The following is a 27,450-nucleotide window of genomic DNA, read 5'->3' on the forward strand; positions in this document are numbered from 1 at the left end:
TTTTTTGCTTTAAATTTTTTAACAGGGCTGGATTAAAACCATTTTATCATTACGGTCAATCTAGGTTTGCTTCAAATGAGAGAGAGAATTTCCTGTTTCAGGGGCCTGACATACAAAATAAAACCAAGGGAATTGAGAGTGGAAGTAAGTGTGTGAATTTTTAAGAAAAGGATTTAATATTGAATTTTTAAATCTTTTGGTTAAGCATCTTTTAATGCAGGGAAAACAGTTTCCCTTTTGTTGAGTGTTGTTCTTGACAATAAATACGGTCTGGGAGGAAGGCCAGCTCCTCTGCCTGCTATTGCAACTGGTTGTGTTGTTTTTACTATGAGGGACAAGGGGAACTACTCCATGAGGTAGAAGTGTAGCAGGTGCAGACAGCTGTTCTGAGGGTTCAGAGCAGTGACCTTCCCCCAGAGCTGTGTGCTCTGGGAAGGCTCAGCTCCATGCTCACGCCTCCACAGCAGAGCATCTACGCTCACAGGGATGAGGCTCGGTAAGTTATTTCAGTACATCACAACTGCTGCATTGCTCACCATTAGCTCTGCTTGCTTCATGCCTTTTATCTCCTCATTCCTGATGAAGAATGCTTTGTTATTTTCTTTCTTGCTAAGACCTTGAAATAATGTTTGCGATTAAATACCTAAGAATACAGATACAGGACACATTCTAATATCATTACGTAATATTGCACTGTTTCTTTTTGGAAACTGATCTAAAAACACCCACAGAGGTGGCTTGAAATTTGAGATTTTTTTTGTTCCTAGGTTTGTCCTTCAGTCAGTCCTCTGTTTTAGTAAGTCCACCTGCACAAAGCTGAGCACATGGTTTGTCCCATGAAATTTCAAAACAAAGTTCCTGTCATGCATGAATATTGAAAATGCCATATCGCTTTATCGCTTTATCCAAAGTTTCTGTCTACCCTGTACTTTAATAGGCCTTTTTACTGCACTGAGTGTGGTTTTGGTTGCTTTTACATGGTTTTTGTTTGTTTGTTTGGGGGGGGTGGGGTGGTGTTTTGTTTTGTTTTTTCCCAAACAGTACCATTGTAAAGAACTTGCAGATATTAAAATAAATCATTATCAAAAATGCCTCCTCCAAGTACCAAAATTAAGCTCACAGATTTCAGCCACAATAAAATGGAACACTGAGCTCTTAACTGACAGAATAACTTTTTTAAACTATTTTTTAAATCTCACTTTTATTCCATGTTTGTGACCAGTATCAGCTCTAAAGCTCTACATGCGCATAAGAGTTATATGACGGTCAGAAGCACCTCAAAAGACGGTGTGCTGCTTTTGACTGGGGTAGAGTTAATTTTCTTCACAGTAGCTTGAAGGGGGCTGTGTTTTGGGTTTCTGCTGAACACAGGGTTGGTAACACGGGGATGTTTTACTGCTCAGCAGCGCTTGCACAAAGTCTGCCTCTCACACCACCCCACCAGCCTGGGGTTGGCACAAGCAGCTGGGAGAGGATACAGCTGGGACAGGTGACCCCAGCTGACCAAAGAGACATTCCATACCTTACATTGTCATGCTAAGCATATAAAGCTGGGGGAAGGAGGAGGAAAGGGGGGATGTTTGAAGTTACAGTGTGTGTCTTCCCAAGTAACCATTACACATGATGGAACCCAGCTTTCCTGGAGACGGCTGAACATCTGCCTGCCCATGGGAAGTATATATGTAAGAAAATGAGTTTAATTTAAACACATGACTACCTTTATTGTTCTTTAACTCCTTTTAAAATGAAGTATCAATATCAAAATATAACAAAAAAATTCCTAATTTTGCCAAATATTTTCACTCTTCCCCTGTTGCAAGTAGCTTTGGAAATAATTTAACATTTGCAGAACACAGAGTTCTGTACTTAAACACAAATAATTCATGCTTCCTGCTGTGTTTTGCATTTGCTCTGTGCAACATTTCCTTGCCTTAATGTGCCTTTGCTCTTCTGCTGGAGAGTAGTGCCTATAGTGTGGAAAAGGATCAGCTGTAAGGCTTCACCCATTCTTGTTTCTTACAAATTTCTTGCACTTTCTGAATTGTCCTTCAGCAGTTACTTTCTGTAGTAACCTGTTCGTAGTTTTCTACCTTTATAGTATGGGTTGATTCAATTCTTTTCTAAAGTCCCTGGGGTGTGCTCTGAAATACAGGACATGGAACAGAAACAGAATGAAGATGAATACAATCCCCTGCATATCTGAGAGATGCCTCTTCAGTGGAATCAGCCAGTTGCATGAATAAAACCTCATTAATACAGTGCTAGTTTTTCTGAAGGGGGGTTGAGGAAACCAAAAACAAACCATGGAAGGTTAACCAAGCAGAGCGGCTGCTTTTCAGTGTAGCCATGTCCTCAAGTACACTTAAGCAGCCAGCCAAATGGTCCAAGGAATTGTGTTTTGACCTGCTCCAATTCTTGTTATCAGGACATCTCTCTTGTATGATGCAACTGCAAGTAGCAGGAAAATTACAGGAACCAATAAAAACTTTCCTCTGAAAGTTCAGGCCCTTGGATATGGTAAATTTTCATAAGCCATTTGGCTCAAATATTAACTGTCTTCATGGCACATAGCTGCCCTAAGGAGCTCTTGAGTTTCTTCTGTTTGTTGACGGACTTGCTCAAGGAGTTTGGCCATTTGGCTTTTTCCGAATGCTAATGAAAATTCTGGATCTGAAGAGGAATAACAGATGTTAGGCAACCCGCTGTCTTTCCCTGTGTTCTAATGCAGATGCATAGAAAGCCTATTTTTCAGGTCAGATACAGTTGGTTGGTGGTTCTTACTACAGGGAAGGCAGAACAATAATCTTCTACCACAAAAAGCAGATACAAATTCAGTTTTCATCCCTACAACCATTCAAGACTGCTGCTAAATTCTCATGATCCAGATGCATAAATCTCAGTTGCCAAATTCAGCCTTATGCAGCAGCTGCCTATCACGTCATAGCAGGGTTTTGGCTCTGGCTCTACATATGTAAAGATATGTGCTGTATACAGTTATTACCACATTATAACTCTCATAAGTACTCAACTTTTATCTAAAGACAAGAAGACTAACCAAACCCAGAAAAATATTAAGGAATGGACATTTAAGTATGAAAATGTGAGAATTCCCAGCTTTAATATCAGCTAATCATGCGATTTCCTTATTTGCTTGCTTTACCAAAATAAACTAAAATCCCATTTGAAAAACTTTTAGGTTGCATCTAGTGCCAAAAATTCTTATATTGGATAAAAGCATCTGTACCTGAAGTCCTGTTTCCCTGCTGTTCAGAAAGCCTTTCATTTTATAGCAAACAAACAAAATCCTCCTGCCTTTATTGGGAGATACTCTTAAACAGCTGCTTTAAAACAGGTGAGGTAACAGCCACCATTGAGATTATTCTGTTTGCTTAAGTGAGCAGAGCTAGTCCCCTAGCTAGGAGGAGTTTCCACTGTCAGTGGCTGGACTCGATGATATTAGAGGTCTTTTCCAACCCCAATGATTCTGCGATCTCTGTTACAAAGCAGTGCCTGTTTGCTGCTGATGGGTGCAGGCAGCTTTGGCTGCACCCCGGGGGCCCAGCCCAGCAGGAAGGATGTACCTGCTCGTAGTCTGCAGAATGTGGAGATGCCCAGCTGCTGAAAGCGGACCTCTTGGTGGGTAAGAAAGTTCTTGAGGTAGGCTTGAATCTCTCCAATGTGATGCTTCCACAAAAGCATCATTTTTTCTGGATAAATGGGAGAACCACTGGAAATCAGTACAAGCCTTTAAAACACTTTGAAAACTGATTTTTGTAACGACATTTGTAAGATCAATAATGACTCATCCATCTTCAGATAAAACCAACATTACTGCAAAGACTGGCAAGGTAATTCCCTGTACTACAGCTTCTGACAATACTGCTGATACTTTAGGTAAATAAAAAGCTGTGTGGGCTGCTGTGCTGGGAACCTGATCCCTCTGCAAGGGCCCTGCTGATTCACAGACAAGCTGGCCTGTTACACGAACCTTTCCATGAGGTGATTGTGCTGTTGGACTCTGCTCCCTACCTGAGAGACAGTCTACTCTGTTGCAAATCCTCAATGCTAGAATGAAACAGATTTGCATTTACCCTTATTGAGGACTCACTACAGATTTCAGTTTTTCTTATGTCTAAGGTCTAAAATCTAACCATACCTTTCTAGAGAATATGGCAAGAATCATCTGAACACCCTTTTCTTGCAAGTCCTAAAGGCTCTCAGCTGCATGGGACATGTATATTAAGCATAAAGCTGTTTGTTTTCTACTGGTAAAAATAATGCTTTTTTTATTCTTTCACATTGAAACTTTAAAAGTTTTGGCTACGTTCTTAAAAGCCACTTTACTTCACTGCTCCTGCTAATTTAGTCTAGAATTATAAAAGCAGGATTTGGTTCAGTAAGAGTTTTTTCTCCTGCTGGTTAGGGAGCAGAGTTAATCTAAAATTCTGGAACATAACCTCTGCTATCTGTGGGGAATGCCATCACATTTTACATACTGAGAAAGGTGGTCGAACAGAAAGATGTAACCTTGCCTGAAGTGACCCTTGTCTGTAACAGGTTCTCATCTCTCCCATGGTGAGTAGTATCTTAATGGTCTCCCACCTTCCTACTTAAGCGGTTTTTAAGGACCTCAGCATTGGCTATGGACCAGCCCTGCAGAATGGCAGTGCTTGAAGAATCAGACCTTTATCTGTGGTCCACTTTCAACCCTGGACTTTCTCATGCACTCAAGGACTGGTTTATTTCAAGGGTGACTGTAGGCACTTTTATAAATTTGTAGAGACCAGACTGGGGGGTGATCCAGGAATATTAAAGGTTGTTCAGTGCCTGACAGTTAACTCCTTTGGGAAAAGGCTAATTTCACTCCAGACAGCCATAAGCCTCTTTCAAAGCATAGTTAATCCTGTGTGAGTTACCGTGACCGATCATGTGCTGGATGACAGAGGCAGCATGAAAGGATGGCTCAGGATGTTCCAGTTGGCCAGCCAGTCTCACCAAGCACTTTGTCAAAGGTTCGTCCATCCACTGGACCATGTGTAACATGGCTCCTTCTGGAAGGCAGAAAGGTAAGAGAGTAGTTGGTAAACAGGAACTCCAGTGTCAAAGAAACAAAGGTGAGAGGTCTGCCAGAAACTGCTGAAATAGGGAATCCTTTATGCAACTGGAGAAGCAAAAAAGTGCTGAATTTGGTTAATAGGTACGTTTAAGTTGTAAAAAAGGGTCATGTTCTGAGGTTATGCTCTCAGTAAGGTAAGGCCGTGGATTTGATTCATATTTTGTTGGCTTTATGTTCTGCAAGAATGAATCACTTCATCTGCAAGATACACTCTTGGCCTTTTGGGCTCAGACTGTCCAGCAGCTACCAGGCACCGCTTGCAAAATTAAATGTGATGTGTTGCCAGCTGCACAGCCATTACACCAGATACAAGAGATGACTTGTTTGACAGAAAATATCCAGTATTGGGGCATATTGGGAAAATTTACACACGTCCTTTCTGCCATGAAGAGTGCTGTACCTTTCACGAGTGCAAATTTGGTATCTCTGATAAATTCGTGTGCAAAAAATTTCAAGATAAAGGGTTACTGTGTATTTTAGTCTTTTTTTTTTATATTAGTTTCTGCTATGGCAAAATTATTTCACCCCAAGAAACTGGGAAATGTTACAAATAGAAGTAGACAGGCCATATACAGCAGAAAAGTTCAGCACAAAAAAATTTAGAATAAAAGAATTTTAAGCAGTTGAACAAAAGCACAGATAATGAAGCCCACAGGTCCTGCCAGTGATTTGTATTTTGTTCTTGAAGCTTACAACACCATGAATTTAAAGGGAAAGACTTGGGCTGTGTGTCCAGATGTGCTCCATCTCCTATTAGAGTTAATAAAGGACATGCACTTCTCTGATTCAGCTACTCATGGAGGGTTGCTGCCCTACCTTGCTTTGCTAGCTCAGCAAGGCAGGATGTCACATAACGAAGGGAGTCTTCCTGAGTGTCGGTCAAAAGCATGGTCTGGAGGAGACCTTCGACACAGCAGCTCTCCGTGATTCTCTGCCACAAGAGAGAGATTCATGTTTAGCATTTCCATTACGGTTTAGTGGTGTCTGGGGGCTTCAGAAGTACTCGACAGTACTGAGGGCTAGACCATCAATAATGGAAATATAGATCCTCCCAGATCTACCACAACCAGGTGACAACACCTTGGATTGTTCAGAGATCACCTGTACTGAGATAAGTATTTTATAGACTGAATTGAAAACAGATAAGAGACTTAGCATGTGCTGACCTGGATTAAAAACACATGAGACCAAGAAATGAGTTCTGAATGAGCTGGCTGGAGGTGACTGGTTGCTAGTGAACTTGAATCACAAAGTCATCAGCTCTCTGGGAGGCCATAACAGTGGAGGCTGCTCATGGCTCCCAAAGTGAGCTCAGGTGCCTATCAACAAAAGGGAGTATCCTTTTTTGTGCTCACTTATTTTATGCTGCAGTTTTTTAACTTACTGCTTAGAGGTCCAAGATGGATTTGAGACTGCTACCTTTCAAGCTCCCACGCTCTGTGTCCTGCTGGCATAAAAACAGCACTGTTTTTTTCCTATTGTACCAAAGACTCTGAAGTGTTTTAGGGAGCGTTCCTTAGAACAGACCCTGGAAACCTGGCACTCCCACTCATGTCTGTGTATTCACTTATGCAGTGAGAGCTAGATACTCTCTATATTATAGAGCTTTATGAAGGTGAAGCAGCTCTCAGCTGATAACAGGATAATGTCACAGACTTTAAATACTTCAAAAAAACAAGCATATTTGTCAAACTTTGAACGAGTGGTCCATTTTTACTCCTACTGTGGGCCTTGAGTTTGAGGGAATCTAGTTCCCTGCAAAACTTGATTTCACAGCTATTAAAAATTTATATAATTCTTATTTTAGTGAAAAAACCCATACTTTTCCTTCTGGCTGGTTTAAATCTCTGGAACTAGTAGTAATTGGATCATGAACAAAGAGAACAAAAAAAAGAACTGAGTCTTGAAAAGTGTGTACTAGGAAGTGGGACGAAGCAGAAATGAGGATTTAGGTGGGGTTTTTCTCTCAGTATTGATTGCTACTGGTGGTACTGTTTGATCAAGGTACTTTTAAAAGGCAAGGGGAAAGGAAGTGCATATATGCATATGGATTTCGAAGCAAAGTCAGCAAGATAGATCTTTACAGAATTTTGGCACAACTAATATCTCGCCAAAGAGGCAAAATGTACATCAGTAGCTAGGATTCTATTTCACAATGACGGGCAGCTGAAACATGAGGGCCAGGAAATAAAGATTCACAACAGACCTCAGATTTTCCTGAAGGATTCCTTTAATTCATAATAAATGTCCTTACTAGAAGAACTTTTTATACCTATGATGCAGTCAAATTAGGTAACCACATCACTCATAGTAAAAATTAGGTATTTCTTATTTTAATTAGCTTATTTGTATTGGGAAAATATGAATAAAACTGCCTTTCATTATGGTCTTTTTGTTCATACATTCAATTTTGTGTAAAGTATACAGCAAATTGGCATATTTGCTATATACTTTACATTAACATTAATTACTCACAGATTTTTTTTTTTTTTTTTTTTAATGCTGATTTGACATAAACACAATGGCAACCTCACAGGGCATATAGTTCAATGACAAACATTGGGTACTTACCTGATGGTTTTTGGAAAGGCTCAGGTTTTTGATGATGCAAGCAGTATGTCCGACAATCACAGGGTCTGTTTTATGTGCTGCCAGTAATGTCCCCAGGCTCTGCAGTAGCTCAGCACATGCCAGAGTGTCCTAAGAGCAACCAGTATCATCAATTACGTAACCAATTACATCCAGTATGGACAAAACAACATGACTTTGCAGTGAGCTATGGAGAGATCGAATTTAGCTCTGCAAGAAGAGCACTAGTTTGTTTATTTAAACCAAGGATGTGGCTGGGTCCAGTGCTGCTTCTCTAAAGTGGGGTCTGACTGGCACTGACTATAGAGCGCTTGCTATGGAAGGCTGAAGTCTTTAAGGTCCTGTAGTTTATTTTTGTTTCCATCAAATGCCTCACTGGGGTCATTGCTAGTCAGGGGAAGGATGTGTGATCCCAACTGGAAGGAGAGGTGCTCAAGGTAGGTGTGAAAGGCAGAAGTACACAGCGAAGTAGCAGCAGCAGTGCGTCCTAGAGTACCTCAGCAATTTACCCGGCTACAATAATGGGTTGTATGTTTAGATCAGGCACCTCTTTAGTAAACATGTTCTGAGCAACATCTTCTTTACACACATGTCTCTGCTGTCTGATGATATTTTAGAGGTACTTTACTGGGTATGTCTCTCTGAATGTAGTCTTCCTCCAATTACCATTAATATTAATTGAATCACAGAACGGCCTAGGTTGGAAGGGACCTTAAACATCATCTAGTTCCAAACCCCCTGCTGTGGGCAGGAGCACCTTCCACTAGGCCAGGTTGCTCGGAGCCCCACCCCACTTGGCCTTAAACACTTCCAGGGATGGGGCATCCCCAGCTTCTCTGGGAAACCTGTTCCAGTGCCTCACCACCCTCACAGTAAGGAATTTTTTTTCTAATATCAAATCTAAACCTACTTTCTTTCAGTTTGAAGCCATTACCTCTTGTCCTGTAGTATCAGATCTGAGTCTGGATTACTGTACAGGTGGTCACCTCAATAACAATATGGATTAAGGGGGCACTGCTGTGTGTAAGAGAAACCTGACTTCAACAGACTTTGGGTTAGGCCTACAGCTAAAAGCAAAAGATTTCCTCTTGGGTGTGTTTTTTCTTTCGGTCTCCTTCCCGTAAGAATTTAGGAGTTTTTTATGCAGTTCTTCTGTTTGTTTACAATGAACTATATTATTTGTGCTACTTGGAAACTAAGACGCATTAGCAAGAGAGTTCAGAATAAAAAAAATCATTGGTCCTATACACAGTTGCAAAAAATCACATTATTCTGAAACCTGTGAAATATCAGGATCACTAAAGCAGTGTTGAAAGGCAGACGTCTTTAAAAGTTAGTTAAACTTGAATCTTTCTTTTACTTAGGTTAAATTGCAAAAGTGTATCTTATTTTCTAATATCAGCTGACATCTTCACTTAGTTCATTCTAAGCACTGTCACAACCAGCAATCCTAAAATATAATGTGAAAATAAGTGGAAAGGGCAGTGCTATGCCTAAGCACAGGGCGTTTAAAGAATCCTATATGCAGACATGACAGTAAATTTTCCTTAGTCTTATTTTTCCTTCTCTTTAAAGGAAGAAATAATATAGTTTTAGATAATCCAATTAAATTACAATTGATGACTGTTTTCTATGCTTTTGGGCCAAATGTCCTCTTTTCTATGTAATCCCATCAACTACAATACTTGTATTTGATTTGCTAAAGCCTGGGAGGATGAAATTTTCTATGCATTATAAAGGAACTTTGTAATATATAATGACTTCCCTGCCAAGATCTTTTGTTTATTTAGGACCCACATTAGTAAGTGTCAGTACTCAAATTTTGCTGAACTTCTTTTTTTGGCTGGAATACGGATGAGATCCAGATTTTGTTTCCTGGCTCAATCTCTTGCACAGTGCAAGAGAATCACAAGAAAACTGTGAGTAAAAATAGATTGAGTGGTTCAGATGGATATTGATCTAACTTCTCCCAAGACTAGAATATTAAAAAAAACAAACCAAAAAACAAAAGCATTCCAGCAGCAAGTGTGCTTACAGTTGCAATGCTGCACTCACACTCCTTACACAGGGATTTCTTGACAAGGTAAATATTATCCCATTGACCAGTTAGCAAGAAGGGAAGGCAAAGTTATTTTGTACCTGGAGTGGAGAGTCAGTGGCACCACCTGGAATAGACAGACCCTGACTTCCAGGTCTTTTGCTCAAAGGAATTTGATTTAAAAGACTGTTTTCTTTCAGGGTTGGGCTGTCCTTGGGAAATCTGAATAAAATTCCCCCCGCAAGAGGGAAGTTTTCCAGCTCTTGCTGGGAATGCCCGTCAACAGCCTGATCAGGAGATTGCAAAAAGGGGGCTGAGGCAGGGCGAGGAGCTCCTGCGAAGCATTCCTGGGGGGTTGCTTCATGGTAACAAAAGGGCAGATGGATTCTGCCCCATTGTATCCTGGGTAGCATTTGTAATAATTCAAGCATCACTTGACTTGGTTGTAAAGGTTAGCTTTGTTCAGTGGTTTGTTTTCCAACAGTTGTTCCCATGGAGAAGTCCCTCTTTCACTCACAGAGAATTCAGCCTGAGTTGGAGAAAGAAACCTTGAAAAGACTTGAAAAACAGGCCAGAAAAGGCATGGAGATGGAGAGGCAGGATATGAATACAGAGAGGTCAGCCTCTTCTCAGAGTGCCCAGGGCTTGCTCGCACAAAGCAGCAACATTCAGTAGTCAGAGACAGCAGTGTTTGCTCACTAAAACAAATTTAGAGATGTAGATACTTCTCACTGGAGAATAAAGCCTCGAGGGTGATGCTTTGCTTTCCAGCCTCCTGCTGCTGAACCTTTTTCCCTCATGAAGGATGGGCTGTTTTACCACTGGTGTACCAAGGCTGAGTTCCCAGTGCCTTTGTTCCCACTGACACTAACCATGTCTCTTTGTGGCCAGGGGTTTGAAACTCTGGTAAAGACAAGTTTCAGGACCAGGGAGAAAAGGAGTTGTGGATAATCTTTGCTGGGAGAACAAAAAATGTAAATGTTGTTCGGAGACAAGAAAAGCAAAAGTGAGTGAGGACCGTGTTTCAGCATAATGTCTCATACTGAATAACATATTTACTGTGCAAATGGCCTTCAACTAACCTAATGCATCTCAATTGTAAGATTGCTGAGAGCAAATTGTGTTTTGATTGTATGAGGCAGTTTGACAAGCAATGAGGATGTTTAGTGCTCATGCAGCTATTGTGCCTTAAATAGCTCTGTGCGCTAGTTGCTTCTTTGCAGGCATTGAGCTCACCCATTTTCTCAATCCACATCCCAGAGGTACTGGAGGTGCAATTTTGGTTTGTGTACAGGCAACTGAACTGTAATGCACCAAGCTTTCCATACCCAGAGTAAATTTCCAATCAGGCTGAGTATATTTCAGGCACAAGAAGCACCTAAGGCCACCTGAGGCTACTCAGATCCTGTCACTACTGCTTGAAGCAATGTGGAAACGTTCTCACATATTTTTGCCCTATGTACCCAACCCCTGACTACCTTCTATTGCTGTTGTTAGTTTAAAACACTTACCAAAAACCTTTCACATTTATGTTCTTAAGGATGTCTTTAATTACCATAAAGAAAAGGTTTATTTAAAAACAAGAGTAATTTGTCAGTACTTGCTGTAATTTATTTCTAAATTTATTTCTAAATACATGACTTCTTCATGTACTTGCTAATGTTGCACTATTAATGGTGGTGTTTACCCTGAACGTGGGCAAAAGAATCATTCCATAACTTAGGACATGAGGATACACAGTCCTAGTGAAAGTCCTAATGCATTAACTAAAGATAGACAGGATTTCAAAATCTGTTAGTCCCCCTTTTTGTTTTGATGCTAATTCAAAATACGTTAGTATTTTTCAAATGCACTTTTGAATAAAGCTGTCCATATAGGTAAGTAATGTATATTTGCCCTTTATTCTGCACTTACGCATTTTTAAGTGTGTGCTCTAAATTAGTTTCTCTGCTTTTCAGTGTGGGGAGAAGCTCTGTAGCCAAGAAATAACCTCCTCGGCTGCCCCCACGGTGGCAGTCTCTCATGGTACTGTGTATGTCCTCCCCCTCATACACCTATCTAGACACCTGTGGTCTGGGAACTGAAAGAACTAGAGGGAGTTGCAGGGAGTGCAAGGCAGTATCTGCATAGCCAATGAATCTGACACCCATCTCCCCCTCTACTCTCTCACTGGTCTCTCCTTCGGATCCCACTCAGCACAACAGACGGCTCCTCAGGTAGTTAGTGACAGTGCAGATGCAGTAAACAAAGCCTTGTTATTTTGGGTGGGACAGAGAAGGGTTGAGAATTCTCCCAGAGTCTATTGGTCATTCTCACAATGCATTTCATAGACAGTTTTGCCATAACAGAGTGTTACCCCAGGTGGTGGCCAGAACTACTCTTTCCCCTCTGTTTTTGGGAAATGACCTCCCCTACCTGGTTGGGAGGGTGCTGGGACAGTATCCAGAGCAGAGCAATGGAGGCACGACGCACGTCCTCGCTGCCAGAGGCCAGGAGAGAGCACAGCTTGGGCAGGACGCTCTCAGCAACCATCTCGGCCTGGATGTCCGCTGGTGTGGGAAAACAACTGAGGTCAGGGAGGTTCAGAGCACTGCAGGGAGGCATTCAGGCTCTGACTCAAACAGTTGACTGTTGCCTCAGTAATCAAATTAAAGGGGACCTCCCCATCTCCGTGGGATGGGGCAATGCCAGATGTTTGGTTATAAGAATAAACCCTCATTTGTTGTGGTTCCTTTTGATGAGGGATTAATACAAGCTTGATGGCAGAATGTAGATTTGGGCACCCTCAGTCCACGTCTGAACCTCAAAAAAAAGAATGAGGGGAATTTTCTGAGTCCCTCACTGGCGTAAGACAGGTAAGAAGGTGGCAGCTTCTGTTGCACAAACAGAAAGACCTCCCAAGCACCACTATTTCACAGAGTTAGCCAGGGTTAACCCAGTTAGCCTGGGTTAGCCAGGAGAGAGACCAGCCATCCCACTGAGCTGTTATACCCCACTTGGCCCTGCAACCTCAGTGAGTGCACTACAAGGCAGTGCCAGAGCAGCCAGCAGATGGAGAGGCAGATCTAAATGGTCAAGCACCCCAGGGGGTTTCAAACACGCCAAGCAGCAGCACAGCACATCCTTCATTCTCAGCTGCTCTAGAGTTGTGATTGCTTGAAAATAAAGCACCTCTACATTTTCTAGATGAATAACTCTCCCCTGGAGTCTGGGGCTTTAGCATTAGTCCTCTGCCACCATCTCCTGAATATGTCATAGAAATGAATCTTGGGCATTTAATAGGATAGGGTTTTTTAAGAGGATGACAAATGCATGGGAGAAAATTACATTTAATGATAGACAGAATCATGCCTTGGAGAAGACAGGTCCCCACTCAATAAGCAATTTCAGGAGGCAGTCTGTCCTAACTGGGTTTAATGCTCAGGAAACATGGAAAGGAGGAAAACTTAGCAACTCACTAAGGCTCTGAGCCTAAGAACACCTCTGCTGCCTCTCTCACCTTCTCCAGATACTCCCCTTGCTACCTGGGAGCTCTAAGACAGATTTAGTAAGGATATGCACTGCACCTTCCTCTTCCTTTAACATCCAGTTAAAAGGTAGAAAAGAGGGCGTCTCTTTGCTTTTAATAGGAAAGGTTCCCAGCCCACTGTGCTCACTCTGAAAGGCAGAGAGCGAAAGAAATAGTGTGGTTTCTTCAATCTCCAAGACATCGCTTACCACTGGTAGCCAAATTTCTTAGGCAAACACATGCCTGGCTTGAAACCTGCTTGTGCCAAAGAGGGGAAAAAAAAAAAAAAGAATGAGAGAGAGGAGGAAAAAGAGCAGTTTCAGTAATGCATGTTCTTGCCTATTGCACACAAAATAAACATGACAACACTAGCAAGTTATTATATTATCTTCAAGAATAAATTTTGGCACATGATTTTTTTCAAAGTTTTGATGAATTTTTTTTCAAACTCCTAGCACCAGTCATCCTATTGTTGATGAAGAATAGGGTTCAAATGTTGGCATTATTTCAGAACATCTGATAAGCTATAGGAAAAGGAAGGGAAAGAAATTGTCCCATTTGCTTTGCCTTTTTTTCACCTCTCTTCTACACAGAGTTTCAGGCTCCACCCTGAACTGTGGTTTCTTGAAGTTTCTTTGATGTGGCTTCCAACAAAGCAAAATTTTCAAGATGCTATTCCTCAAAGCCATACAGTAAAAGTTCCAGATACCAAAAAGAAAAAAAAAAAGTAGCATAACAGATGTGTCAGACACCTTCTGTCACAGACACGATGATCAAAGACAAAGCCTGGACAGGGCACTTCTCACATGATGTTTCAAGTTAATAGCACACAGTCTAAAGGAAGTGTCCAGGGCTGTAGAACAACTTTAATAATTTCCCTTTGCTTTCTTCATACATTGACCTTGTAGAACCCATACATTTTCTACTATAGGTGTCTTTTCTCATGGGAAAGATGCTGCATAGGTACCTGTACAGTAGATGAACAGAATGATGTGACACTGAAACTGGAAGTCTAAGTTTATAGCTCTGCTCGGATGCTAAGTCTTTTCACAAAGGGAAAGCTATAGCCTTACCTTGTCCACAGGAGAGGATAGTAGAGAGATCAGTGTCTGCAGCAGGAATCTGTCACTGGGTCTCAGCAAGGCTTTGTGGTGCTGAACATTGGCTGCCACGTTGCTTAGGGCAGCACAGCTGTAATACTGCAAAGAACCAAGAAAAAATGTAGAGAGAGAGGTCAGAGTAATGATACGTTGAATAGAATATAACTAAATTGGAGAAATGCTCAGATTTAAAACTGATGAAAATAAAGTGCTTTTTCACCTTAAGGGTATTTATGGGGTAGACACAACATGCTGTAGCTACTACAGCCATCCTGCTGGGGCATGTTGTACAAACTCATTAGGACCCTGGCTGTTTGGGAATGTGCTGTGCTGCTGCAATGACATTGCTGCTGGTACCTAGGTTAGGTCATCTGCTTCTACTGTATTATATGTTTAGATTTATTTACTGAAGCTGGATGTAGCTATTGCCCTAGCATTCCAAAAGATAATTTCCAAAGGATCTAAACATTAACGCTAGGGAGGGTTACACATACAAGAGTATCTATTACTAGGGAGGTATAATTAGAAGAAACAGGTTGAGCTACAGAGATGGAAATTTTAAGGTGAATCTCAGAGAAATCTAAAAATGCTGAAAGAGTTTGCAGAAAGCAATTCCAGAGGGTCCATCCCTTCAGATATTTTAAAAAAATCTGAACAGAGATAATTAAACTGATGGAGAAAACAATTCGGTGCTACTCAAAGGACTGAATGAACCATCTAATCTAGCAGGGTGTAAGGCGTACAAGTTAATTCATAGTTTATTTATCAGCATACTTTTGCATCAAGATGAGCTCTCTGCTGAGTGTGCAGAATCACAAAGAGGTGTCTGTGATAGGCATAAAATAGGAAGATTTACAGATATTTACAACAACAAGAAAAAGATCTTTTCAAGTTATGTCTTCTCAGAATACTTAGTAACATTGCTCAGAGTGGAAGATCAAAGTTCGTATGCCAAAAAAAACCAACAAAACAAAATAAAAAACCACAACCCAGAGGAAGAGACATAGCTGCAACTTGTCTGATGATCCGAAAGACACAAGGAGGTAGACACATAACAACCCTGTCCCTGTATTAATGTGTGCTGGCAGACAAAAGTTTGTGTCATAAACTTTCTCCTGTGGAGTTAGACAAATTGAGTCTTTTAATATACATTATCTGAATGAGCTGAGTTTCACCAAGATGCTCTCACACGTTTCTCCTCTTCATTAGAGAGACCTTTCCTCCTCTCCCCATTTTCATTACTGCATACTGTGGTTTGTGCTCTCCTTACAGTCACAATGCTACCGTTTTAAAATCTGACCTATTTTAGTCATACCTGGACTTCTGAGTCAGGAGATTCCAGCAGCAAGGCAAGAACTGGTAGGGCTCCTTCCTTGCATAGGACTTCTTGTATTTTGTCTGCCATTAAAAAGAAAAAGTGAAAGTGTCTTCCTTCTTCCCTCAGTCTCATCTGGAAGCACTATTCAAAAGGGATGTGCACAGTCCTTGGGTTCTAAAGAGTGCTGATGTTGTCCAAATATATACCAGTCAGTGTGACTGGAGAGTATATAATTTAGAACTTGTGTAATGCAGCAGTATTCAGATATTTTAGCAAAAAGATTAGCAGGTTGTCTGATTAAGCTTTTGATGGTTTTATGCTAAAAACTGCTCTGAGAATCTAAATTGCTGGAGAAGCTGAAAAGCCTCAGGTATGATCTTCACTATGATTTCTGTGTTTCAAAAAGAAATTATTTAAAATATTCTGAATAATACCAGAAATGTAATAGCTAACTGTATAAGTTCTTGCCAACTGTTTCCTTCCACAATACAGAGTCCAGAGATGTTACTCATGACTTTATCATTTAGCTCTGTGGAACAATGGTATCATCTTGGTAGGTGAGATTTAATGCTGGTTTGTTTCAGAGTTAGTTATGGTAGTCTACATATAACTGCAGAGGACCAAGTACTGCTTTTGACAAAGCTGTTGGCAGGTATTACAGTAGCCTTTAATGTCTGACCCATGATAGTTATACTTAGCATATTCCAGCATTGAGTTAGAACAAGCAAAAAGTTCCTAAATCTCGACTTTGTTGGATAAGCTTCTGAGATTGCTTTAAAGTACACCAAATGTGCTGCTAACTTTTTTAGGCCAAGTTATTTCTTTAACAAATGTTTTTTTTTTTTTCTATTTCTTTGACTGATTATTTAAATATTCATACACTAGCCCCTTGGAGTTGAAAATCAAGTCTTTCTGTTTTGCTACTAAGCAAAACAGGGCCCGTATCAGCTAAACTTAAATCATCAGCCTGTACTACCAACATGAATGCCATATGCAGAGGAAATAACTTGTTGCACAGATATGCTTTTATTCTTGCCTTAACCCTTTTGGATTATTTTTCTATCAGTGAGTTTTCTTTTGGCAATTTAGGTAAACCATTAGTCTGAAAGTACCTGATTGTGTGAGGTTTAGAATAGCACCAACTGCATTTTGTTGGACTCTGGGATCATAGGAGTTGGCAAGAGACAGGAGTGGTGTAACTCCTCTAGCAGCACCAATAGCCTCTCGGTTGGACTCTGGAGAAAAGAATCAGAGAAAGAAATACTTACTGCCATCTTACTGTGAGCCACAAGCAGGACAACTAGCAGGAGTAGTTCTTTGGTGTTCCCTTCCCTGATTTCTCTGCATACTCAAAGGAAACTATTAAAAATTCAGAGAGTTTAACAGGAAAGAAACCAACTCATGACCTCTGGATTAGCCATAAATCACAGCTGCTTCAATGCTTTTGGTTTGTGACTAGGATAATCAAAATATCCTTAAGTCCCTTTAAACAGGTTAACAAAGTGTTGTACTTGCTTCATACCTTTGGTATGTCTGATCAAGCTACTCACAGTGTGATAACCTAAAGCTATATCATTAACTGCAGGTAAGGTTTAATTAATTTAGTAGGGTATATTCAGGGCCAGTTTCTGTTTTGGAATGTCCCTGTGTCATTCACTTGACAGCTATAAATAATGCAGAGGTTTCTAAAGACAGAATTTGATTTAAATATTGGAATTTGAAAAGATGATGCTTCTCTGATTTGGTGGTGACTCCTTGTATTAAGGAATGTATTAAGTTGTACAGTTGTAATCAATATCCTGGTGTACAAGGAGAACTCAAAAAAGATCTGCAGAATCCCTTAAGACTCTTGGATGAAAAGCTGGTGAAAAAAAAGAAAAACTGTAACACTTAATGCTGTAAAATTAACAATATTTATCGACAGTTTAAACAATGGCCAGTCTGTGGAAGCTTGCTGAGAGAAACATGAAGCAGACAGAGCAAAAAAGATAAAGGTATTTGGATGACATCAAGTCTTTAGGTGCTAACTAACTTTGAGAGTTGTGAGAACAAAGCTGTTAGTTTTACACCCGGAGCCTATCTAGTGGAAATTGACATAAACAGTTTATCCAGGATATTTATTCAAGTATAGTTCAGATAGTATCAGTTTAATATTCCGGGGTAAGTAATTTTCTGTCTTCCTATGAGTATATACTCAAGTAAGTAACTTTTATTCTGGAGAAAAAGAAGAGAAAAATAAATGTTCTGGGAAGAGTAATGTATTTAAAAATAGCTTTTCCATGTGGAAAGCTATTATTCTGGTGAAATATTCAGGTCCCTGTTGTAGACAAGCCTTTCTCTAATCTAATTTGCCTATATATCATTCTTTTGTTTTCCTCAGTAGAAGGAGAAAGTCTTTTGTATCGCTCCAACTGATGGAAGCCAGTCTGGTGTGATGCAAACTACTCTGCTGAGTAAAAAACAGAGGTAAAAAGATTAAGAATTCAGATATTGCTGCTTCCTTTATTCTTGTACACAATACACTCCATGAATGTTTGTGAATGTGGAAAAGAATGTTACATTTGAGAAAAGGGATAACGAACATTTGGACAAAACTTGGGCAAATTCTTTCTTCTATCAGATATTGAGGCTGAACACTTGTTTTGCCAGTTTATGATGACAGACCGGATGGGCAAATCTATCTCACCAAGATGTGTAACTGTATTACCATCTCTGTAAGAGATGTGGCACGGCAGATCATGTTTCTCTCCCGGACCACCTGTTTATCTTAAATAATGCAGTCCTTCCACTGATGCCACTGCAACCACTGATGCCCCTTCAAATGCTTTTAGAAGGAAACCATGTGTTCAGATGCTACTCTAAAGTGGGATAATCAACAACATCTACTCAAGCTGTGTTTGAATAACTCACTAATTTATAAATTCTTTCTTTCCACTCTCTGACATTTGTGTGCTTAAAGATTTCCCAGTCAAAACAACTTTGAATGTGCTTTACAGTAAGTGCATCCTCCTTTTTTAGCTTAAAGCAGATGTTCAGGCCCCCCTAAACCCTGAAGCTATGAACATTTAGTTCTGTTCTGAAGTACTCTGAGTTCTTATCCCAGAACTGATTGCTTTCACTCACTGATTGAAAAGCTGCAGATAATTGCAAATATGCATGTGTCCTTTTGCTGCATGGACAAATGCTGGTGTTGGAATAAACTAACCTCCAAATAATTTTCATCTGAATGGGTTGGTTTGCTCTTCTTATTTTCAGCTCCCTATTGCAGCAGGAAGACAACCCAGTTTTCACACGACCCGCAGTAACATCGCTAAACAACTTCACTCTGCACATAGTCTTGCATGCTCATTGCAGCAGAATTGAGACCATTCCTAGATGCAGAATTTTAGTCACCTTAAAGCTATCTAAGGATATTCCTAATTTGGTTGTGCTTCCATACCTATCTTTTCTGCATAAATGGCTATCTTGAAGGATATGACTGAACTTAAAAATATCTGAGTCCGTGACACTTAAAAATATCCAAGTCCGTGAGTTAAAATTAAAATAAACCTTGGAGAATTGCCTCTTGCTTTAGTCTCATTGCTGTGGTAGCTAAATATAGTCCGAAAAACAAATAAATGGATCCAGCCCATTTAAATCTTGGTTAAACTGGGACAGAGATCCTCAACACTGATTTCCAGGCAGCAATCCAGCCTGTGCAGGAATGCCTACCCTATGTTCAGCTTTGAAAGCTCCTTGAGTGCTTAATTTGGAGTACTTGTGCTCAGAAGGACATTTGCACTTAAGGGAGTGTGCAAAGGCATTAGAAGACCACAGGGAATGAAGGTGGACTGGATCTGGAGTAGCTGAGGGTTCCCTATATTCCAGGTTAAAGACATCTAGAATGGTAAGAGTGTCTTCAGGACTAAGTAACATCTTTAGGTGCTCAAACAAGTCGCTTTCTCCATGGACTGTTTAAAACAGGTGAAAGGGTATCTTTCTATAAATCTTCAGGGGCTTAACTTCACTGACCGTACACAAAGAAAGTCCTTCTAATGCCAGGTACCTAAAATTTTAGTGATGCCATGCCTAATTAAGACATTTAAAAGAGGCAATTTGCATTCCACACAAAGTTATGTAGTATGTAGAATTCTTAACCCGACTGTAATAATATACAATGCTTATAAACAAGGTCCTAAGGGAAAAGTATTTAAAAACCTGAAAATAAAACAAAAAGGTGGGATAAAATGCAAATCAGCATTTTCATGTGGTTGGATCCTGCTTATCCACTTCCCCTTTGCAACATAAATACCTAAATGAGAAATTAACGCTTTCATCATGCTTCCCTCAGCCTTCTGGGACACCAGACTGCAACTTCCCATGCTGGAGAGGGAAGCTGGCAGAATAAATGCAACAGGGAGGGAAATAAATGTTATTCATGGCTTTTCTACAGATTGGTACACAATTTGTACTGTAGAACTACGAGTTTGCACAAGGTAGAATAAGACAGACTAACATGATAACCTTTCTTTTGGTAACTGTGGCTGAACTAACCTGTCTGGATACCAGAAAAATATTAATATCATTATATGAAATATGCATGGTTAAGCAGAAGTTGATGACAAACGAAAGTAGTACATGATGGGTTACAAACTGACTGCAAGCTGGCAGCAAGTTTGGCTGAATGGGAACGACCACCTGGGAAGAAAGTACAAATGGAATTCCATGAGGGCTGGTCTGTACTTGTTTTGAACCAGAAAGTGAATACAAAGATGTGAATGTAGAACTGTCAGTGCAGTGGAGGACTGGAATATTTTACAAATAACAGACAAGTTAGAAGACTGAAGCAACAGAAACAGAATGAAACCTGTACAAAATGCAGGGATATGCACTTGGAAACATTTGTGGTAGAGCCTTGATTACTTGGTGTCTGCTGGAAATAGCAGCAGAGGAGGAGCAGGACTAAGTGATTAAGTCAGCTGCAGGATGACAACATCACCATGGCACAATCACCAAATCTGCAATTGTTACCATAAGATGTACCAAAAAACGTATTTCCCTATGTGCCACAATAAAAGGCACAGGTGAGACCCCAGCTGTAATACTGCACATTTCTGGTGACTTCTCTTTCAGAAGAGATGAATCCAAAACAGAATTCCTGCACCATTTATCTATATCTTGGGACTGTAACAATGCCTGAGGCCTGTGGTATCATGATACAGTACACGCAAGTGCTATGTTCCATTCCTGGAACGTATCATTTACACCCAGAAGGACTCTGAAGATGAATGGAGAGCCTCACTTATAAGAGGAGTCTTAAAAGAGCTTGGTTTTCTCAGTCTAGTTAAAATGAAGGAACTTCATCAGCGTAAACATCAGAGAGACAGAACTACTGAAACAAAAGCCAGTGTAGACATTAATTAAGATAAGCCGGCCATGAATACATTTAGGATGTAAATCGGAAAAAGGTCTGTAATCATAAGAGCAAGAAGGTCAGAAACACTGAGAAAAATAACTGGAATGTCAAGAGCTTGAATTCATGATGTAGGAATACCAGAACTTGCTGCTGCATCTTAGGACTCTTAAACCAATTGCAAATAGGTTGTTTCATCTTAAAATATGATGGAAGAGTTGAATGAATTCACTGCAGAGATTAAAGGCAAAGAGAACACTTACCTGAAACAGCCAAAGTCATCACGCAGGCACAGGAATTACACTGGACAGTGGGATCCTCTGACTCAAGCAGATCCAGAATTGGCTCAAGTAAACCCATTTGGACAACTAATTCTTTGTCAACTATTCATAAATTCAAGAAAAAAAAAGAGCAAATAGAAAAGTAAACAGTTAGTGATTTTGTGGAAAGAATACATCATCCGTTGACTGCTTTGGAGATCCACATTATGATAATACAAAATAGACCTAAGATGGAAACAGCCTGAAAGCCACTCTCAGTCCCTAGCTTGGTTTGCTTCATTCCTCTTCAGATGCATGAAAGAGAGTAAGAGATGTTTGGAGGTTTTAGGCCAGAAGGTCCCAAATAAGGTTAATTTTGGAAAGAGCAACTGCAGCTTTCCAATAGGTTCACAATTTAGTCAGGACTCCCCCTGACTTTTCTTTTTCTTCTGAGGTCTACCCTTTAAATATTATTTTTTCTTTGTAAATAGTGACATGATCTTATTTGCAGCAAAATCCTTAAAAAAAATGTAATGAAAAAGGCCAGCTTTGCTGAAGATTGACCCTGTCTTCTGCTGTTACGGACTGCGGGATGGAATACTTGTTGTGGCCCAGGTGCCAAGGAGTGCAGTAGTAGATGCCACAAGGACTCTGTTGATGAGGTGTGGTGAGTTCATGCCCTGTCTATCAACATAAACTTTATTGGGGAGTTTTTCTTCCACATCTCCCAGATTCTATCCCAAATCTATTTTCCCCTTTAGTTACAGAAGCAAGTGAATCTACTAAGAATTTAAATTTCTTTTTTTTTTCTCTGCAAGCAATTTAAGACTAAGGTCCAGTTCATAAATAACCAGAAAATGAGCACTGTCTCATACAAAGAGTTTATTTCTAAGAGCTATATCTGTTGTTCGAAAGGGAAACTGTTGGCTGTAGATCCACGAATGAGAATAGAATTCCCACACTGGTCTGGGAATAATTTATCAGCCTTTGCACACAGATCCAAGAACTCTTGCCACATGGTATAATCTAGCTGGAGAGATCTGATATATCTTGGCGCCACCAGAAGCTATGTAGCTTGCAGTCAGAAAGAGACTCACACTTGTCCTATCAGGAACAAAAAAAAGGAATCTGGATTTGTGTAGATGTGCCCTCCTTCTGCCTGAGTCTGGCTGAAGAAATACTTCTTTACCTCAAGAGAGATGTGTTGTTAATTACTCACTATTTCCTTCCAGCAAGAAGTTGACAAGGGACAAGGAAGACATCTGCTGCACCTCCAGGTCAGCAGAACGTAGTAAGGCATAGAAGGGTTCCAGATGTTCCACAGGCAGGGGGATGTTCACTGCAAGAATGAGAGGAAATATTCATGAGTCCCATTGTTCACCACAGTCACATTTTTCTCTTGATGGACTTAAGCCTCAGGTGCTCCCACAGACAGGCTGAGTGGTATTCATCTTCATTAAAATTCCAATTTTACTAGCAAACTGGGCAAGTTTCCTGAAGAGGCTTTGAATAATCAAGTACTTCAAAAACATCATGGGAAGGGAAGCAGTGTGCCTTGCTACCAAACAATTCATTCTGCCTCACAGCAGGTCCTTGTGTTGTGGCTACCTGCACTTTTTATGCAGCAAAAAATACATGGGATAAAGCTATCATACCAAGTGACAGAATACTCTCTTTGAAATAAAATTAAAATAAACAAGTAGATAAATAAATTGAAACCCACTTGTTGCTAGTATTTCTACCTTTCTGTAGAATCCAAATGCTAGCTGGTATTTTATTTGGAATATCTAGGCAGACTCCTAACCATTAACAAATTACCTCAAGAGCCAAGTGCTCCCACAGAATAGCTGGAACAAAGAAGAATGTTTCCTTCATAAATCTTCACTACAATCTGGCCTCTAGAGCTTTGTCCTCTTTCAAAAAGTATATAATATAAAATATTAACTGGTCACTATGTCCATTTCCTTTCACCATATTTGACTGTGTTGCTTTCAGGAGATTCAGTACACACTGACTCTAAATACTTTGGGTTCTGCTGAGTTCTACAGAAGTATAACAATTTCATAAATAACAGTCTTTTATAATCATGAGAGATATCTCCTTATAGCAGAACCCAGAACTGACTCTGCCTACATGGCAATGACAGTTTTCCATTTTCCTTGGCAAACAACATAGCATGAAAGCAAAATAAAAACTTGCTTAATAAATCAAAAGGAGTTTCACAGTTTGAAACAATACTTTTATTTATAATTACATGAAAATTTTCTAATGCATGGAGATAACTTACTGTGCTGACTCATATGCAAGTAATAGAGGGCAGCTGACTGCTGTAAACCTGGGTTTTCTGAAAAGGATAAGGTCCTCAAGGCTTCCAGAGGGTCCTTTCCAAGTGCAGACATTTCAAAATCTAAAGATATAAAACGACAGCACAGGCTCAATTACATCTGAAAAGGGTTAGTTTACAAAAAGAAATTAAAATTTACAGCCAATCAAACACATAAGGGTTTTTGTACTACAGCTCTATCAAGCCCATCTATCTTTATTCATGTTTCCATGGGCAGAAGCAATAGATGAACTGGGAATAACCTGTCCATGGCAATGCCTCTTGTAAAGCTCACAAAGCCAGTGATTGGAAACAAGATAAATTACAACCTTTAGACACGTTTATGCTATCTGATATAAATGCAGGTGTTCTTGTTCTCCATAAAAATATTTATCTTTTTCTGAATCTTTGTTAAAATCTATCTACTGAACACAGTGTTCTTAGTTAAGAACCATAGAAAGAGTATGTATTTCTAATTTACCACATCTGAAGTTCGCTGTGTTTCCTGTCTTGGGCATTGAAATAAAGGATTTAAGGGAACAGCAACATGGACGGCAAACAGGCTTGCCTCAGCCTCAAATTTCTAGCATGAGTCTACCTGTTCTCGAGTATGATAGCTCCCCTATGAATAAACTAGATGTTCAAAAACAGTCATCAAGCAATAGCAGTCATGCATGACTTCTGTAAGTCACTGTACAATACAATATGTGGAATGGAGCAGTAGAGAGGAAAATGAACGGGACATTGAACCAATGAACAGAGTTAAAAAGGTAATGTATGATTGACTGGTGGAGCACACAATTATAAGATATATTTTCAGGCAATAGATAACAGCTGTGCATTAATGATTGAAATATCTCTATGAAAAATATCTAGCTACTTTACCTTCCATGGGACAAAGAAATGTGAGGGATGTGAGGGGCATGAGCTTTCATGTCTCAGTGCAAAACACAGCCAATATCTCAAGCCATTAGAAGCTGCTGACATGTCAAGACTAGCAAACTCCTACCTTCAGGATTAGGAAAGTGAGCGTCACAGAAGTGCTTCATATAAAGATCAATTTTATTTAATAATTAGTAATACAAAGAGAAGGAGTTACCTTTGTATGCAAGGTTTTAGAGAAAACAAACAAAAATCTCTTCATGTGGTTTAATTCTGTTCCTGTCACTATCTGAACTTTAATCTGACTATCTGATTCTTCCACATATCTGTGGTTTTGTTTGGGAGAGTGATAAAGCTGAAACCACTCAAAATCTCCACTTGCTTAAAATATCAAAATTTTCTGCCCTGGCTAACAGATGAGTGTCATGATCAACCATGAAGTCTCTCCTTGCACTCAAATTGTCCAAACACTGTCTTCTTGTTATTATATTTTGTTCAAAACTGAGGATAGGCTTGCTCCCTCTTGGAATAAAATACAATAGTGTTAAAGAGGGATGTGTCTTGGTTCTCTTTGCGAGGCTTCCCTGCCTCCATTTGCCTAGGCAGTAAGATTCAGCCACTCAGAGATTTAACCTTGGTTCTGCTTCCTGGGGGCTGTATGTGTCCTGTCGTGGAGAGTGGGACCTCCCTGAAAGCCCACATTGTCATCTGTGTACTGCTGTCAGAGAAGCTCTAGACTTCCTGCTGCTGTACCCCAACTCCCAAGGATCCATGACAGACCAGACTTTTGAAGACTGATCTCAGAGAGGAAAGGATCTCTCAAGAAAATATCCACTTAGTCTTTTCAGGGAGCACCAGTGACTGCTACAAGGGGCCATTCTGGCCTCCCCTTCATTACACCTCATCCACCAACTGAGCTGGGATAGTGCCAAGACAGTTTCCTATAGAGTCAGGAGCATGCTAGCCTTTGGAAGAAGAAGTTCGGCTCTGGAAGATCCCACTGTATAACAAGCTGAAAGATCTGTCCCTATTCTGGATATGAATGTCAGGATTTAACCAGTGCTACAGGTGCAACAATCAGTGAACCTTATCAGCAGCACAGGACACACCACATTCACTGGATAATGACACCAGTTAACACCAGCTGAGGTTAATTCACACATGTTCCCAACAACCAGCGTCACAGCAATTAGTCCAAAGGTTGTTCCATGACAGAATTTCAAACACCATTAACCATGTCACACTAAGGAAAAATGTCTCTTCTGGCTCCCCTCACAAGATTGTTTCATGTTCCCAAAGAAGCAAGTAAAGAAATGGTAGTTCCACACCCTTCACACAAATGAAAGGAGGAGCCTGTGCAATTTTGTGTAGCAGTTTTAGCCCAAAGCTGCTAAACATAAAGCAATATACCCAATTAGTTGTGACAACGCAAAACCAAGCAAGCAATGACCCTTTATCTTGAGATGAGGACTGGTTTTAGATTGGACAACCAACAAAATACATTCATCCAAGATGACTGTAGGAGTGAAATAAAAAAAAAAAGTTTTCCTATTGATAATGTACCCTAGGACAGGACAAACAGGACATCACAAATAGAAAAACAGGGGAATTGGGCAGATAACCTGTAAAGGAAAGGAGACAGATGAAGAGTTATGAATCTACTTTGATTCAAGCAGAATCCCATGACTGTGATTAAGCTTGATGTCTAAAACGATTGCACAAAAGCACAGTTGCTTGGAATACTGAGAGCGCAGTAATGCTTGTCCCAGGGTGACTTTGGTCTTCCCCATGTATAGCCCAGACATCCCTAGCATAAGTCCAATTGTTCAGCCAACAGAGAGGTGCACAGCTGTGCACATCAGATTGTGATCTGCCCACTCACAGCTCAGCATCCAGTCTTAGCAAAGCCTGTGTCCAGCTTGGTCAGTTCCTTTTGACTGACTTCAAAGAAGTAACTTTAATTTCTAGAAGGACTCACTTTTATGAAACACGTTTACATGGGTTATGTATTAACGGTGGCAGAGCAAGAGAGTGACTGACCATTTCTACCTAGATCCAACTGCTGCACCACTCGAGCCCTTGGAGTCCTGTACACAAAGAAAATGCTCTGTAGCTCTGGCCTTTCCTCATCATCACCAAGCTGCTCAATACCATGCCAGAGCAGATCAGCCAGCAATCTACTTTCAACCCACAAAATCAATCTCCTTGCTTTTTCACAATGCTTTAGAAAAAGACAAGTCCTCTTACCTGTTTCAATATGCTGCAGAAACTCCTCTGCTGTCACCCTCTCATGAGGCTGTAGGATGGGCTTGTACAGCTGTCTGGTTTTAGAGCTGTTTTGTTTTAAGCATGAGCACTTGCTTATCAGAGTTAAGCATTCCTTGATGCCTTGCACCAAGTCAGAGGACATCCTCTGAACAAAGCCTATGAAGTCCCGCAGGAGCTGCATGCATCGTCCACATAGCTGACCCATTCTTGTTCCAACAGCAGCACAAATCAAGAAGAAAAGGAAGGAGATGGAAGAAAAGTTTCTTCTCAGTTTGTCTGGTTTTTGCACTAGCTTGCTTCCTCACTGTTTTTTCTGTCTTACAGATGCTAACACCACACCATGTGCAGCTGCTGTAAGGCAGACAAGCTTCTGTGTCCAAGAAGCTACATTTCACAAGGCTGTCTTCTGCAGATCTCCTAGAGTTCATAAATTATTATTTAAAAGGAGTGCACAGGAGACACACTCAAACACCTTCCCCTTGCCTGAAGAAAAATAAAATAATGACCTAAACGCATTTCGTGGAGAACGGATGGGGTTTAGGTCATGGAGCATCCACCAAAGCCTGTATGAGGCTAGAAAAACTGGGATAATGGAAAACGCAACCTCAGTTTTTGCAAGGCAGCTTTCCACATGAAAGGTAGGCACCACCTTGTCT

The 27,450-nt window shown here is 40.3% G+C and overlaps 1 protein-coding gene across 3 annotated transcripts; it reads right to left on the reverse strand.

The window, feature by feature from the left end:
• LOC116440843 (vacuolar protein 8-like) lies at window positions 1–27,450 on the reverse strand. Of its 3 annotated transcripts, XM_032102084.1 has the most exons (14): window positions 26,774–27,447; window positions 23,609–23,728; window positions 22,541–22,660; window positions 21,325–21,444; window positions 16,782–16,904; window positions 15,667–15,749; window positions 14,325–14,450; window positions 13,461–13,506; window positions 12,159–12,292; window positions 7,688–7,816; window positions 5,933–6,047; window positions 4,917–5,051; window positions 3,582–3,707; window positions 1–2,670 (listed from the first exon to the last, which is right to left on the reverse strand). In XM_032102084.1, the coding sequence occupies exons 1-14, from the start codon at window positions 26,997–26,999 to the stop codon at window positions 2,549–2,551; spliced, it is 1,725 nt and encodes a 574-aa protein (XP_031957975.1). In that variant the 5' UTR covers window positions 27,000–27,447; the 3' UTR covers window positions 1–2,548. The 3 variants fall into 3 exon arrangements, with proteins under 3 accessions (XP_031957975.1, XP_031957976.1, XP_031957977.1); XM_032102085.1 differs by lacking the exon at window positions 3,582–3,707 and having other exon boundaries at window positions 26,774–27,450; XM_032102086.1 differs by lacking the exons at window positions 12,159–12,292; window positions 13,461–13,506.

The sequence above is a fragment of the Corvus moneduloides genome, chromosome 3 (genome assembly GCF_009650955.1).
Source record: "Corvus moneduloides isolate bCorMon1 chromosome 3, bCorMon1.pri, whole genome shotgun sequence".
NCBI lineage: Eukaryota > Metazoa > Chordata > Aves > Passeriformes > Corvidae > Corvus > Corvus moneduloides.